Source organism: Salvelinus fontinalis, chromosome 5, assembly GCF_029448725.1.
Source record: "Salvelinus fontinalis isolate EN_2023a chromosome 5, ASM2944872v1, whole genome shotgun sequence".
NCBI lineage: Eukaryota > Metazoa > Chordata > Actinopteri > Salmoniformes > Salmonidae > Salvelinus > Salvelinus fontinalis.
Window position 1 is genome coordinate 3730838 of NC_074669.1, and position 16027 is coordinate 3746864.

The 16027-nt window shown below is 43.2% G+C and overlaps 1 protein-coding gene across 3 annotated transcripts in view; it reads left to right on the top strand.

Moving 5' to 3' along the window:
* The first annotated feature begins 10323 nt into the window (after nucleotides 1–10323).
* LOC129854925 (neuroplastin-like) overlaps nucleotides 10324–16027 on the top strand; it is a 66794-nt gene continuing 61090 nt past the window's right edge. For 2 of the 3 annotated variants that reach the window (XM_055922106.1, XM_055922107.1), the window contains exon 1: nucleotides 10325–10804. In XM_055922106.1, coding sequence (XP_055778081.1) covers nucleotides 10714–10804 — 91 coding nt within the window. In that variant the 5' untranslated portion in view covers nucleotides 10325–10713. Of the gene's footprint in view, nucleotides 10805–16027 lie in introns of all 3 variants that reach the window. The other variant, XM_055922108.1, reaches the window with a different exon arrangement.

Sequence of the window (16027 nt, forward strand, 5' to 3'; positions counted from 1 at the left end):
TCATGATTGGCCGACATTCTGTCACTGTAAATAGGAAGTTATCTTCTGCTGCGACGATCATTGAAACCTTATGGCTGCTTCAGAAGTAATGGGCCCACTTTTACCCGGAGGGTGGAAAGCTTGGTGTACTTCCTCTTCCGTTGTAAGTTACTTTGTTATTATGTTGATGTTAAATATATATATATATTTTTAGAATAGTACGTAGCCTGGTCCCAGATCTGTCTAAACCAATCAGAAACTGCGTAACGAGGTACTCCCTGACCTTTGACTCTCACAGCACCGGATATTGTGTGCTGGGGACCAATGATAACCTGCTAAATCGTCATAATGCACTGAAAACAGGGACTAACTCACGCAAAAGGAAAATGGCCTTGGTTACTTTGTACTCTTGTCCTGGTCTGAGAATGTCCACAATGTAACCAAAGCTCAAGACAATAAGTGACACATAGACAGCCCAGTAACCAGGGTTGGGGGGTTAAAACCGGGAGTCGATATTTCTGTCCGCTAACTGTCTGTGTCCACATCTCCTGCTGGGTCTCAGAAGGTGTGCCAGATAGTGTGTGTGAGTCCATCTGCTGTTTGGCAAAGAGAGGGACAGACGTCACTTAATGGAATAAACACATAATTTGTACCAATGTATGTAAAAGCTCCTATTTGATTGTTTAGTATAAATGATAGCTGGGCTATTTGATGTCAACGCAACCTGACCAAATCTCTCAAAGAATTTGGAAAAAATGATTTTATTAGTTGCTATAAGTACCTTACATACAAACGTGACCATACTTTTAACACATTTTAATATTTACAAAATTGGGACACATTTTGACACCTACAGAGAACATTTCTAAAGCGCAGATAGACCAACAAAAATCACCCCCCCCCTACTACTTTAAAAAACTGTTCATCAGAAAAGTATAATTTCCAAAGGTATAACATTCATGTACAGTTTGCAGGAAAGGTAAAAGTCACTGGGCCCTGAAGAAGGCCAAAACATGTTGGTTTTAATAAGAACAAGCATTTCTATCGCCCAGAGTTGGTGAATTTCCTCCTCTCCTCTGTTTGCACCTCTGTTCGTGCACCTTGGTTGAAGAGGGAGGTACCGGCAGTGTTCCCTTCCCTTTAGAAGTTGCTGGAGAGACAAGGTCTTGCAGTCTTGAGGCATTTGTAGAGAAAACATTATGAATTCTCTCCCATAGCTTCAAAAAACAGGTTTTGGCTTAATGATGTTGTCGAAGTCATGTCATCTCATACATCTCGTAAGTGTTGTTGACTTCCTGGAGTTCCTCTTCCTGCTGGCAGCTCTCTCTGATCACGTACACTATGAGTCCCACACAGATGAATATCAACAGAGCAATACCAATAACCTAGAAGAAGAAGAAGACTTCATTAGAAGAAAATACATATTGTGGATGTAGTGGACATGAGTCGGTCATGGGGCTCCCAAGTGGCGTGGCGGTCTAAGGCACTGCTATCTCAGTGCTAGAGGTGTCACTACAGACTCCCTGGTTCGAATCCAGGCCGAATCACAACTAGCTGTGATTGGGAGTCCCATAGCGTGGTGCACAATTGTCCAAGCTTTGCCAGGGTAGGCCGTCATTGTAAATAAGAATTTGTTCTTTACTGACTTGCCTAGTTCATTTTTTTTTAATGGTCACGTGATGAGGTAACTCTGCCTGCGAACTTCAAAACCAGTGTCTGCCCAGTGACCAATAGTGAATTTCCTATTGGTCTAAGACGTTGGTTGCTCCCGTGGGAACCCGGGTTTGTATCCTGTGTGCTACTTGGAAAACAGAAATGCATTTTCTTGGTTACAAGTCAACCCCCTCCAGGAAAACCAAGACACACACCCTGATAGGATGAAAGCACAGGGTCAACCGCAGTGCAGCAACCCTGGAGCAATGCCTAAGTGCATAGCTCATGGGCACAATGTCAGGAAACAGTATATAGGAAATGTTTCCCGTTGGACCTGGGATTCGAACCGTCAAACCTCCAGTTGTCTGGCCCACCTCTATGCTACCTACCATCCCACATGTACAAGGGTCAAGGAAGAATAAGCAGGTTCAGTATATACACACATTACCAAAAAAAGAGCTGTTCATCATGAACACTTGTTTTGAGTTTATGATACACTTGACTTTTCTGAATGGCACAGACACCGACAATAAAAATCAGGGGCCGGTTTCCCAGATCCAGATTAAGCATAGTCCTGGATTAAAAATAATTCTCATTGAAACATTTCCATTGATAGTGTGTTTTAGTCCAGGACAAGGCATAATCCTCATCCGGGAAACTGATCCCAGTGTGTTTTCCTCACCTGAGACTCCACAAATAATTCCTGAGAGTGCACCATGAGATCCTGCAGCGTGCCGTCGTCATGCGGCGGCTCACACCACTTCTGAGGAGCCGCCTTGTCAACAATCACAAACCTGCCGTTCCAGTCTGTTAGCGCACACGCAAAGTACTGTCCGTCCAGGAAGAGCAGGATCAGCCAGACGATGGGCGGAACCAGGCTGGAGATGGACACTGTCCTGGGGCAGCCGCTCAGGTCGTACCTGCAGTCCTGGATGATTAGCATCAGCATGAAGGCCATGATAGCAGGAATGACGAAGAAGGCGGAAGAAAATAGCCCGTTCCATTTGGGGTCGCACGGACACTCAAACTCCAGCTCAACCAGCTTCTCCAAGCCCATCAGGATGAAGCCGAAAGCCACGTTGGAGACCAAGGGGCTGTTGCCGAATTCACTCTTCAGTCGGGAGAGCCATTGTTGCCTCCTTTCCATACTAGATGACACTACATAAAGTGTGAACAGAGACTGAGAAGTCTGAGAGTGGAGAGCGGTGGTAGAATATGCAGACATGCAGGAGCTCCAGTGATGCATGATGGTTAACACTGGTTTTGTGGGAAGGCTTTGCCCTCGAGGCACAGAATACACATTTCTGGTCTCGTTGGTTGACATCAAAGGAAGGCGTAGCCGCTGTGTCTGGGTTTATACAACCCATTGGCCCTGTGGGGCTGACAGACATGGTGTCCAGGGAGATGAACCCTCCCCTCAGACCCCGAGAGAGGGAGGGTGCTATAGAGTGGAGGGAAAGTTTATGTCACGGGAATGTGATGTCTCTACAGGTTTAGGATCTTAATTTGCCCAGTTTCTCACAGCATGAAAATAATCCTGCAGCAATAGGGCATTTTTATTATTGTGTGGATTATAGTTAATGGATATTTTTGTATCGGTTGATACATTTTTAGTTAGTGCAAATTAAGTCTGACATTTTTAAGTGGAAGCCTTTTTAAACCTTGAATACAATACAAGTTTGCATTTCCTGCTGAGCACGACATCTCCTGCAACAACAGGGTGATCAAATTAAGATCCTACACCTGTATACTGTATGCAGATGTGAATCCGGAATGTTGTATGTGTAACGGATGTGAAATGGCTAGCTAGTTAGCGGGTACGCGCTAGTAGCATTTCAATCAGTTACGTCACTTGCTCTGAGACATTAAGTAGGGTTGCCCCTTGCTCTGCAAGGGCCGCGGCCTTTGTGGAGCGATGGGTAACGATGCTTCGTGGGCAACCGTTGTTGATGTGTGCAGAGGTTCCCTGGTTCGCGCCCGTGTCGGGGCGAGGGGACGACGTAAAGTTATACTGTTACATATGCATATTATACACTGCTCAAAAAAATAAAGGGAACACTTAAACAACACAATGTAACTCCAAGTCAATCACACTTCTGTGAAATCAAACTGTCCACTTAGGAAGCAACACTGATTGACAATAAATTTCACATGCTGTTGTGCAAATGGAATAGACAAAAGGTGGAAATTATAGGCAATTAGCAAGACACCCCTAAAAAAGGAGTGATTCTGCAGGTGGTGACCACAGACCACTTCTCAGTTCCTATGCTTCCTGGCTGATGTTTTGGTCACTTTTGAATGCTGGCGGTGCTCTCACTCTAGTGGTAGCATGAGACGGAGTCTAGAACCCACACAAGTGGCTCAGGTAGTGCAGTTCATCCAGGATGGCACATCAATGCGAGCTGTGGCAAAAAGGTTTGCTGTGTCTGTCAGCGTAGTGTCCAGAGCATGGAGGCGCTACCAGGAGACAGGCCAGTACATCAGGAGACGTGGAGGAGGCCGTAGGAGGGCAATAACCCAGCAGCAGGACCGCTACCTCCGCCTTTGTGCAAGGAGGTGCACTGCCAGAGCCCTGCAAAATGACCTCCAGCAGGCCACAAATGTGCATGTGTCAGCATGTGGTCTCACAAGGGGTCTGAGGATCTCATCTCGGTACCTAATGGCAGTCAGGCTACCTCTGGCGAGCACATGGAGGGCTGTGCGGCCCCACAAAGAAATGCCACCCCACACCATGACTGACCCATCGCCAAACCGGTCATGCTGGAGGATGTTGCAGGCAGCAGAACGTTCTCCACGGCGTCTCCAGACTCTGTCACGTCTGTCACATGTGCTCATGTGCTCAGTGTGAACCTGCTTTCATCTGTGAGGAGCACAGGGCGCCAGTGGCGAATTTGCCAATCTTGGTGTTCTCTGGCAAATGCCAAACGTCCTGCACGGTGTTGGGCTGTAAGCACAACCCCCACCTGTGGACGTCGGGCCCTCATACCACCCTCATGGAGTCTGTTTCTGACCGTTTGAGCAGACACATGCACATTTGTGGCCTGCTGGAGGTCATTTTGTAGGGCGCTGGCAGTGTACCTCCTTGCACAAAGGCGGAGGTAGCGGTCCTGCTGCTGGGTTGTTGCCCTCCTACGGCCTCCTCCACGTCTCCTGATGTACTGGCCTGTCTCCTGGTAGCGCCTCCATGCTCTGGACACTACGCTGACAGACACAGCAAACCTTTTTGCCACAGCTCGCATTGATGTGCCATCCTGGATGAACTGCACTACCTGAGCCACTTGTATGGGTTGTAGACTCCGTCTCATGCTACCACTAGAGTGAGAGCACCGCCTGCATTCAAAAGTGACCAAAACATCAGCCAGGAAGCATAGGAACTGAGAAGTGGTCTGTGGTCACCACCTGCAGAATCACTCCTTTTTTGGGGGTGTCTTGCTAATTGCCTATAATTTCCACCTTTTGTCTATTCCATTTGCACAACAGCATGTGAAATGTATTGTCAATCAGTGTTGCTTCCTAAGTGGACAGTTTGATTTCACAGAAGTGTGATTGACTTGGAGTTACATTGTGTTGTTTAAGTGTTCCCTTTATTTTTTTGAGCAGTGTATTATATATGTGGAGGGTTGACATTTAAATATGAAATCTATATTGTGGAGCGAAGCATACAGTGCTTAGTGAAAGTCTACACACCCCTTGCACAGTCTTCACATTTTGCTGCCTTAAAAGAAAATCTAAACATTTTATTAAATTCGATTTCTTTCCTACCGATGTGCACAACCTATTACACATTTCTAAAGTGAAGAAAAGATTTGAAATCATTTTCCAAGTTAATAAAAAATTAAAAACAAAAGCATCTTTGGCAGCCATTACAGCTGTGAATCATTGTGAATTAGATTCTACCAACTTTGCACAACTCCTGGCCACATTTATCCATTGTGTTTGTCAAAATTGCTCAAGCTCAGTAAATTTGGTTGGGAGTCATTGATGGACAGCAATATTCAAAACTTTGCAAAAAGGCAGTTAAGTAATACTGCAAGACAACACGGTAAAGAAAAATGTAAAACTACATTTAAAAAACGACTAACTAAAAAAATGTCAAACTACAAGGTTGGGTCAAATCCAATATAACAGAATACAAAGTGAAACCCTCTATATTTTCAAGTATTGTGGTGGCAGCATCATGTTATGGGTATGTATTGTGGTGGCAGCATCATGTTATGGGTATGTATTGTGGTGGCAGCATCATGTTATGGGTATGTATTGTGGTGGCAGCATCATGTTATGGGTATGTATTGTGGTGGCAGCATCATGTTATGGGTATGTATTGTGGTGGCAGCATCATGTTATGGGTATGTATTGTGGTGGCAGCATCATGTTATGGGTATGTATTGTGGTGGCAGCATCATGTTATGGGTATGTATTGTGGTGGCAGCATCATGTTATGGGTATGTATTGTGGTGGCAGCATCATGTTATGGGTATGTTTTGTGGTGGCAGCATCATGTTATGGGTATGTATTGTGGTGGCAGCATCATGTTATGGGTATGTATTGTGGTGGCAGCATCATGTTATGGGTATGTATTGTGGTGGCAGCATCATGTTATGGGTATGTATTGTGGTGGCAGCATCATGTTATGGGTATGTTTTGTGGTGGCAGCATCATGTTATGGGTATGTATTGTGGTGGCAGCATCATGTTATGGGTATGTATTGTGGTGGCAGCATCATGTTATGGGTATGTATTGTGGTGGCAGCATCATGTTATGGGTATGTATTGTGGTGGCAGCATCATGTTATGGGTATGTATTGTGGTGGCAGCATCATGTTATGGGTATGTATTGTGGTGGCAGCATCATGTTATGGGTATGTATTGTGGTGGCAGCATCATGTTATGGGTATGTATTGTGGTGGCAGCATCATGTTATGGGTATGTATTGTGGTGGCAGCATCATGTTATGGGTATGTATTGTGGTGGCAGCATCATGTTATGGGTATGTATTGTGGTGGCAGCATCATGTTATGGGTATGTATTGTGGTGGCAGCATCATGTTATGGGTATGTATTGTGGTGGCAGCATCATGTTATGGGTATGTATTGTGGTGGCAGCATCATGTTATGGGTATGCTTGTCACCGACAGGGACTTGGGAGTTTGTCAGGATCAAAATAAATATGAAAGGAGCAAAGCCCAGGTAAATGGCAGGGTTTCCTCTAATTCTTCTGAATACCTATCTCTGAGTTAGAGTTGTGTTTGTCAGTGGTACAAAATAACAAAAATGTTAATGCCAAAAACAATGTGTTGTGTGGTGAAGTGGGTTGTGTAGTAGGTTATGTAGTGGGTTGTGTAGTAGGTTATATAGTATAGTTATGGTTATGATATAGTTATGATGTGTATCTTATTGATCTAACAAGTTATTCAAGGAACTCTATCTGAAAACATGCTTTAAATGTTAAACCAAATGTGGTTTAAAGGAAACTCTATAGTAGACCACAGCCATATCGAAATGTTCTAGATTTTATACAATGTGTATACATTAGTAATGACCATAACATTAAAATACGTTTTTATTAGATCCGTTAAAAAAACCCACATACAACTATATCTGGACATGTATATACAGTAGTATGGTATATATTATGGATCCCCGTTAGCTGCTGCCAGGGCAGACCATAACATACCAAGGCAGCAGCTACTCTTTCTACTCTTCGTTGTGTTGTGTTTATCATTGATTGTCTAATATAGCATCCATGATTTCGATGGACAGTCTATTCGATAGGACAGTCTCGATAGGACAGTCTATTTTGTTCATATGTAAAAAAAAAAAAAAATCAGAAAAGACTAGTTGATTTGGAAGTTCTATTCTATCTATATTTTCGTTGTATTTTTGAGATGCTGCTCGTTGCGATAAACGTCAGCTTCAAATGAGAACGTGTTTTTTTTGTGTTGTGTTTATAAAAACAAAACATAAGTAGTATTATGTATCATATACTATCATCAGGGCGGCAGGTAGCCTAGTGGTTAGTGCGTTGGGCCAGTAAGCGAAATGTTGCTGGATCGAATCCCTGAGCTGACAAGGTAAAAATCTGTCATTCTGCCCCTGAACAAGGCATTTGTGCCCCTGAACAAGGCACTGTTCCCCGGTAGTCAGTCATTGTAAATAAGAATGTGTTGTTAACTGACTTGCCTAGTTAAATAGAAATCTGTGTTGGGGTCATCTACAGCAGCGGTGTAAAGTATTTAAGTAAAAATACTTTAAAGTACTACTTAAGTAGTTTTTTGGGGTATCTGTACTTTACTATTTACATTTTTGACAACTTTTATTTTTACTTCACTACATTCCTAAAGAAAAGAACATACTTTTTACTCCGTACATGCTCCCTAACACCCAAAAGTACTCGTCACAATTTGACAGGAAAATGGTCCAAATGGTCCACGCACTTTGTCAAGAGAACATCTCTGGTCATCCCTAGTCCCTCTTATCTGGCGTACTCACTAATAACAAATGCTTTGTTTGTAAATGAATGTCTGAGTGTTGGAGTGTGCTCCTGCCTTTTACTTTTACTCAAGTTTAATACTTGAGAATTTTTTTCCACCACTGATCTACAGTATCTGTACATTAGGGGGCAGCAGAACTGTACTGTATTAGGAACGCTCAGACTACAAATTGGTTCTTTCTTTTTGCTGGTTTACCTGAAATATGGTAGTAATGAATCGATTCATGCTTGTACAGTATACATATGAACCACATTTTTGTTGAAAGCTTTCTGTCATGCCTTTCAACTTTACCTTTGTATGCTCTTGCAATTGTAGGCCTAATTCTTTCAGGGATGGTCAAAAAGCAATGGAAGGTGTCATGTAAAGTTAACATGAAGGGTTTACAGTAGGCCTAGTGTTTATAATTTAGCCTAGGAGAGAGAAATGTTTTGGTCATTCAGACACAAGATAAGATCAATCATTTCCAGCATGATTGCCACCATGTCCTAATGCTGTTAGTATGGCTGAGTTGACAGTGAAATAGGATTAAAAGTCCTAGTAAAGCCTGGCTGCAAACTGAGGTCAGGGCTTAGCCAGGTGTCTGTGTGTCCGTTTTCAGACTGTGGTGGGGTCATCTTGACAAGTCAAACGTTCAAATAGGCAATTTATAACGGGTTGTAGTCTTAACATATGGAACAAAATAAGGCACAATTGCCTTGTTTTTTAAACGTTCATCCAAGTGTTTCTTGCGCTGATTTCGAGAACCTCTGTCCAACTTTCATCACTCAAACTCTCGTGTCGCATTTAGTTATGCGCACGCCAAAGGGGATTTATTTACAATTATAAACTGGTTGGTTCGAGCCTGAATGCTGATTGGCTAACAGCCGTATACCACGGGTATGACTAAGCATGTATTTTTACTACTCTAATTACGTTGGTAACCCGTTTATAACAGCAATAAGTCACCTCGGGGGTTTGTGATATATGGCCAATATACAAGGGCTGTGTCCAGGCACTCTAACAGCTCTTTGCCAAGGTATATTGGCCATTTACCACACCTCCTCGGGCCTTATTGCTTAATCATGGCAGTCAAACGAGTTAAATCGACATCCATTAATGGAAAATTATCTGGCGAGTTTAGTTTATTCAAATTAGTTTATTAAGTCACGCTAGCTCGCAATAATTATTATTTTGAAGAAAAACCGAATTTTGATCATTACGTCGTTAGTTACGTTGCTATTCCTTCTTAATTCCCTCGGTAATGTTATGGAAAGAGGGTATATTGGATAAATGTGGCAACCCCTTTTTGATGCGAAAAAAAAACATTTTGGGACAGTTTTCAGGCCTTGTGGGTGGGTTTTGAGTGGTTAGGCTATACATTTTTGAACTGGCAAACCTGCCGGCATAACATGAGCAGTTAGCACCGACCGAACGTCTTGTGGAACACAGCTTCAGCTTCATCACCAAGTTAATTGGGAAATAAATGAAACCCTCACCAGCTAGCTAACAATCTATTTTAGTTTCACTGTCCGATCATTCAAAAAACGAGCAAACGAATAGTTATTTGTACCTTTCCACAAACGGTCTAGTATTGGCTACTGCGTGGCCAGTGTGAGCTAACGTTAGCATGCTAGCCAGCCAGCTTGCTAGAGTTCCGTCAGTTACTATCCTTCTAAATGCGGTGGTCACTGGATAAACTAGCTATGAGTTGGAACATATTTAGCTGAAAACGAACTGGTAACGAGTTGTTGTTGCCCATGGTGGAATAATAACTAGCTAACCCGCTGGCTCCGGAAGCCTACAGTATGTCCCCTAGCACGATGAGCTCCCGAGTCGAGCTAGTTGAGCTGTTTCATAAGCAAATGCCTGATATGAATCAAACACGGTAGCTAGCTAGCATGCCCTTCTCGCCGTAATGTCAGATTCGTATTTCAATTGTTACTAATAATAACTGATTGAAGTTGATTGTTACTACTGGTTTCAGATCCAAAGCGAGAGAAATTGTCCGCCATGTTTTATGTTTTGGTAAGGGCTCAGAGTGACTTCATGCACTCAAGAAGGCTCAACCAATCACCCGACGGGTTATATGTCAAGACTCATGGATATTCATGAGTTTTCCCCTTCCTTCCTTCTCTCCATCCTTCCTTCCTACGGAAGGTAATTTGGCACAATGTAGACGGCAAATATTTATATATGAATTGTATGTGGGCAGCCTACAAGATGTGATCTCGCGGGATTTCCCATGGTGGATGAGAAAGGTAGTTGTTTAGCACAGCCCATGATTAAATTGTTCCATCTGGGATCTCTATCCCCCTATTGCAGTTGAAATGTAAAATGGTAAGGGTTATTGTTAAGGCGAGGGTAAGAGCAGGGGTTAAGGTTAGGCACTGACCATTTCATCACCGCGCACCGGGCACTGCACAGGTGGCGTCAGCACCCTTCTGGTGAGCGAGCGCGCCGCTGTTTTTGCGTGACCTGATTGGAGAATTAGACGGGGCCGCTCTCTTCCATCAGTTCGGTATCTACCCGGTAACCCGGTCCACTCACACAATCATTCAGGCCACCCCACCCACTTTCCCCGCTACCGGCATCAACAATCGTCCACCGGAGTCGATGCTAGCTGGAAAAAGAAGAGCAGAAATGATGTCGGTCTCGGTGGCGTTCATTGGAGTGCTGATGCTGCATTTGGTCTCCTCACAGAACGGTAAGAATGTGAAGTGCACGCCTGCCGCTCGATAGGAATACCGGGACATCATGGCTTCATGCGGGTTTTTGACTGGAGACACAATGATTGAGCTTTAAATCATATCGTTGCTCAGGATTGGAATTTTGCTCGTCAAATCATTGCAGTGAATATTGACTTATATTATCCACATGAAATTTAAACGCATAGTAGAAAATGGAACCCTCTTATATCTTTTATTGAATTATTTATGTTCATACCCAGTCAGTGTAGTGAATAGAATGACAGAATAAAGGCTTTAAATTTAATGAAATTAGAACGGAATAATATTTCACCCATGCGAGACATTTGTTATAAACGGTCAATAAACCATATCTTTGATGGTTTCCGTGTTTAATATAAACACTACTACTTTAAAATTAAACATCCCGATAAACATTTAGACTAGTCTGTGTCCACAAAATACATTTTGTAGTTGATCGTTAAATCTTTATGACTGTTAAATCTTCATTAGAATGTGAAGGGGACTTGAACGTGATCGCAGGGGCGGTTGGTTGGTTTTAACAAGGACAAATACATGCAGAAGGTTAAAGGAGAGGGGCAGGATTCAGAAATAATCATGCACAGTAAAGTAAGCTGTAATATCATCGACCATCCATAGTCTATGTCCTACCAGGGCTACCCTCAGAAATGGGGAAAAAATACATACAAAACAAAACGTTCTCCCTCCTTGTCCTTTCAAATAACAAGTAGGCTACATTAATAGTACATTCACCTGCGACTGGTCCAGTATTGGTACATCACTAGTGGCGGTCGGTGCTGTTTAAGATGAGGGAGGACAATCATTTTTTAATGAGCACGGCCTTATTTCTATTACAGCACATTGGATGACTCTCTTTCACATTCCATTCACCCAGTTCAATGTAACATCGATAGGTTTGGTCTACTACATGAGACTCAAATGTTCCCAATACCCATCATGAGGGTGCTATAACCTAGTCTATGAAACTTTAGAAAGTAGGTTCACAGGTCAAGATCATTTTTAGTAACCAAGGTGACAGACAGTGACACGTTCATTACCACCTTGCACACTCTTGCTTGCATCTAGCTGATCTAGGGTGTAATCATTAGTCCAATTACTGTATAGTCGGAACTAGAAGCACAATTATTTCGCTACACTCGCATTAACATCTGCTAACCATGTGTATGTGACCAATAAAATTAGATTTTGATTTGATTTGCAAACAAGCGTTTCTATTGGACAAATTCAGGTATGTTTATCCCAGTTTCATTCCATTCGCTTCTCTTTAAGAAACATTTTTCAGAAGAATCGGCAAAATAAATACACCCCTGATCCCGCGCAAACACAGTTCACTTTCATAGCAGCCACATACAAACAGCACGATCACTTTTCTCATTATATAATTCCTTTTTGCATCTACGTGCTCTCCTCCTCTCACCTTTTCCCTTCGCTTGTGAACTTCAGTGCACAACACATCAGCTGTCTGTGACCAGGCAAAAAACCCTTTCCAAGTCAAACTTTCATATCATAACTGCTAACCTCTACACACAGCCTACATTGTTGTCACCATATTAGCTAACATCATAGTCAACATAGCAAATAGAACTAATGCGTTAGTAAATCCGCTGCAATCATGCAGTACAGTGTACAGTCAGAAAGCAGTTTAGCAGTTACACTGACGGTGGTAATAAATGAATAAAACGAAGAGCTTACCTTGACTTGGATGAGTTCCAGTGTTAGATAGCCATGGCCAGCTAGCTAACATATCATCCCTCTGTTTGAGCCGGGTGTTTGAGTAGGCCAGACCCGGCGCCGGGAACAGATCAGTTGGACGGCCCCGTAGACCGGCCCTGTTGTTTCGCTGGAACTACAATTTCAAATGAACTACGGCGAGAGCACTAGCCTCTGTCATATGGACAGATTGATACACTGTGATCCATTGGCGGCTAAATACATGAGAGCATAGAACTCAGACATAGTCTATAGGCCAATGAAGCAGTAGACCTATAATGTCCATAGAACTCAGAGATAGCCTATAGGCCAATGAAGCAGTAGACCTATAATGTCCATAGAACAGAGATAGTCTATAGGTCAATGAAGCAGTAGACCTATAATTTCCATAGAACTCAGAGATAGCCTATAGGCCAATGCATCAGTAGACCGATAATTTCCATCATCAACTAAGTAAGATACATATGCCTAAAACTGAGTAATAAAAACAGTAGAAAATAGTTATTTCAATCAAATTCATCTATTTTCTCCGTCTGTCTGTCTGTCTGCCTCCGTTTAAAAAAAAAAATCTGTCTTGACTTGAGCTTTTGCTAGTGAAGTTCAACATTGTATTAAATCATCACAGGGTCTGCCTGGAAACTGTCGCCAACGAACTTGCAACATTGTAGCAACTAGCCTATTCCAGGCCCTAAAAGTTTCCTGCGCTAGTGAGCTCGGGACAGAAAGCAGTTTTTTTTTTAAATACGATGTTTCCACTGGGAATATGGGATCATGATATTTTGCTCTTTCACACTGAGGCTTAGTGATTTTTGAGGCAGGGAGCGTTGGAAAGATTATTTTATTTTTAAATACTGAGGAATTATCATTCGCAATGGAGGTTTACAAAAAAAATATATACTTTGTTGACTTGTGTGAGGCGATGAAAAAACAAGTTGTGTAAGTGGGGAGTGAAGAGTTAAACGGAAAAAAGATGTTGACAAAATGGGCACTTTCCTACATATTTATGCATTCTGGAGACACACCATACCCCCCCCCCCCCACCCCGTTCTTGATGCAACATTTTAAATTATTCTTAAGACACATTTATCTTCACACATATTTCTGACGCTTTTCACTGACAGACGCAACTCTATCAGCTAGACGTGTTCCCACACTCACTACCCAAACTGCTGGCTTCCCAAACACACTTTGATTTAAAACAATCCACAGCAATGTTTTGTTTGTTTGTTAATAAAGAAGCTAAATCAAATCAAATGTATTTATATAGCCCTTCGTACATCAGCTGATATCTCAAAGCTAATGATCCTTATTAAGTCATGCTCCCTGGTGAAGTATTTAGAATCCATTTTTTTTTTAGACAGGAGTGATTTATATAATTTGGGCGAAACATCAATTTACTTCAGGGCAATCCTGCATCCTAACAGTGGACTGTTCGCCCGACAACTTTCCTTTCCAATTCACTAGAGGCTGAAACCAGAGATCTGTTTATAATGATGAGATGTTCATCTCTTCACCCTAAAAATCTTCATTCCAAAGGCAGGAAGGCAGGTGAAAAGCTTAGGTCTGCATATTATTCCCATAGAAACGTACTGGTTTTACACTGGACAGATTTTGGCGAGAGTGAGACCTCTCGCTTCACCTCTTCCTCTTTGCTGAAATTACCGTGCATTCGGCAAGTATTCAGACCCCTTGACTTTTTCCAGTCAGTAGCTCCACCAGTTCATTTTGCTGCATGTGTCTATTTATAGACTTGAGATGCAGTAGGACAGCACTGGGAATCATAGCTTTAATGTGCCCTCTCTTCTCCTGGATGACACACACGCACGCACGCACGCACGCACGCACGCACGCACGCACGCACACACACACACACACACACACACACACACACACACACACACACACACACCTCCCCCCCATTATGGCTTTAATGTGTCCTCTCTTCTCCTGGATGAGACACACACACACACACACACACACACACGCACGCACGCACGCACGCACACACACACACACACACACACACACACACACACACACACACACACACACACACACACACACACACACACACACACACACACACACACACACACACACACACACACACACACACACACACACACACACACACACCCCCCTCCCCCCACTATGGCTTTAATGTGTCCTCTCTTCTCCTGGATGACACACACACACACACACACACACACACACACACACACACACACACACACACACACACACACACACACACACACACACACACACACACACACACACACACACACACACACACACACACACACACACACACCTCCCCCCCATTATGGCTTTAATGTGTCCTCTCTTCTCCTGGATGAGAGACACACACACACACACACACACACACACACACACACACACACACACACACACACACACACACACACACACACACACACACACACACACACACACACACACACACACACACACACACACACACACACCCCCACTATGGCTTTAATGTCGTCCCCTATCCTTGAAGAGAAGAGTGTATTGGTTAACTCTTCACAGAGAGAGACGCACAACAAGGCACTGTAGAATGGAATGGATTTCATTCTCAATGGAGTCGTACTTTACTCTGAAATAGCCCACCCACTGCAGGTAAATCCTGTCCCTGTAGAGCTGAGCTGAGATGTATTTCACCTCTCCTAAGTCTTTAGATAAAAGGTTTAGAATGGACACGTACAGCCTAGTGGGATGGAAGCTTCTATTCTATTCTGTTCTATTCCGTTCTGTTCATACTTTTAGAAGGGACCACTACAGCCTAGTAGGATAGGAGCTGTTCTATTCAATTCACTTATATTCTGTTGATACGTTTAGAGTGGACCACTACAGCCTACTGGAACCTAGTGATATGGAAGCTTCCACAGTAGGCCTATTTTATCATACGGCTCATTATTGAGTGATTCAGCAAGATGGCTCATAATCCCATTGTTCAGATTCAATGGAACTTTATTTGTACGTGATACAGAGACGTGTTGTTCTCACAAGGCAACATCCTGTTACTGTGTATCAGTTACTGTTGAAGCCATATCTTTCCCTGAAGGCCTCCCGAGGTGTTCAGCGGTCTGAGGTGCTGCATCTCAGTGCTAGAGGCGTCACTACAGACACCCTGGTTCCATTACAGGCTGTATCACAACTGCCCATGATTGGGAGGAACCATAGGGCTGTGCACAATTGGCCCAGCGTTGTCCGGGTTTGGCCGGTGTAGGCCGGCATTGTGAATATGAATTTGGTCTTAACTGACTTGCCTAGTTTAAATAAAGGTTACATAAAAAATATATATTTTTAAAGTATCAGTGTGCTAGCTAGCCTACCTGCCGTCCTTACACCTGTCTGTCTAGAGGCAGGCCAAACGCACCTGTCTGTCTAGAAGCAGGCCAAACGCACCTGTCTGTCTAGAAGCAGGCCAAACGCACCTGTCTGTCTAGAAGCAGGCCAATCTC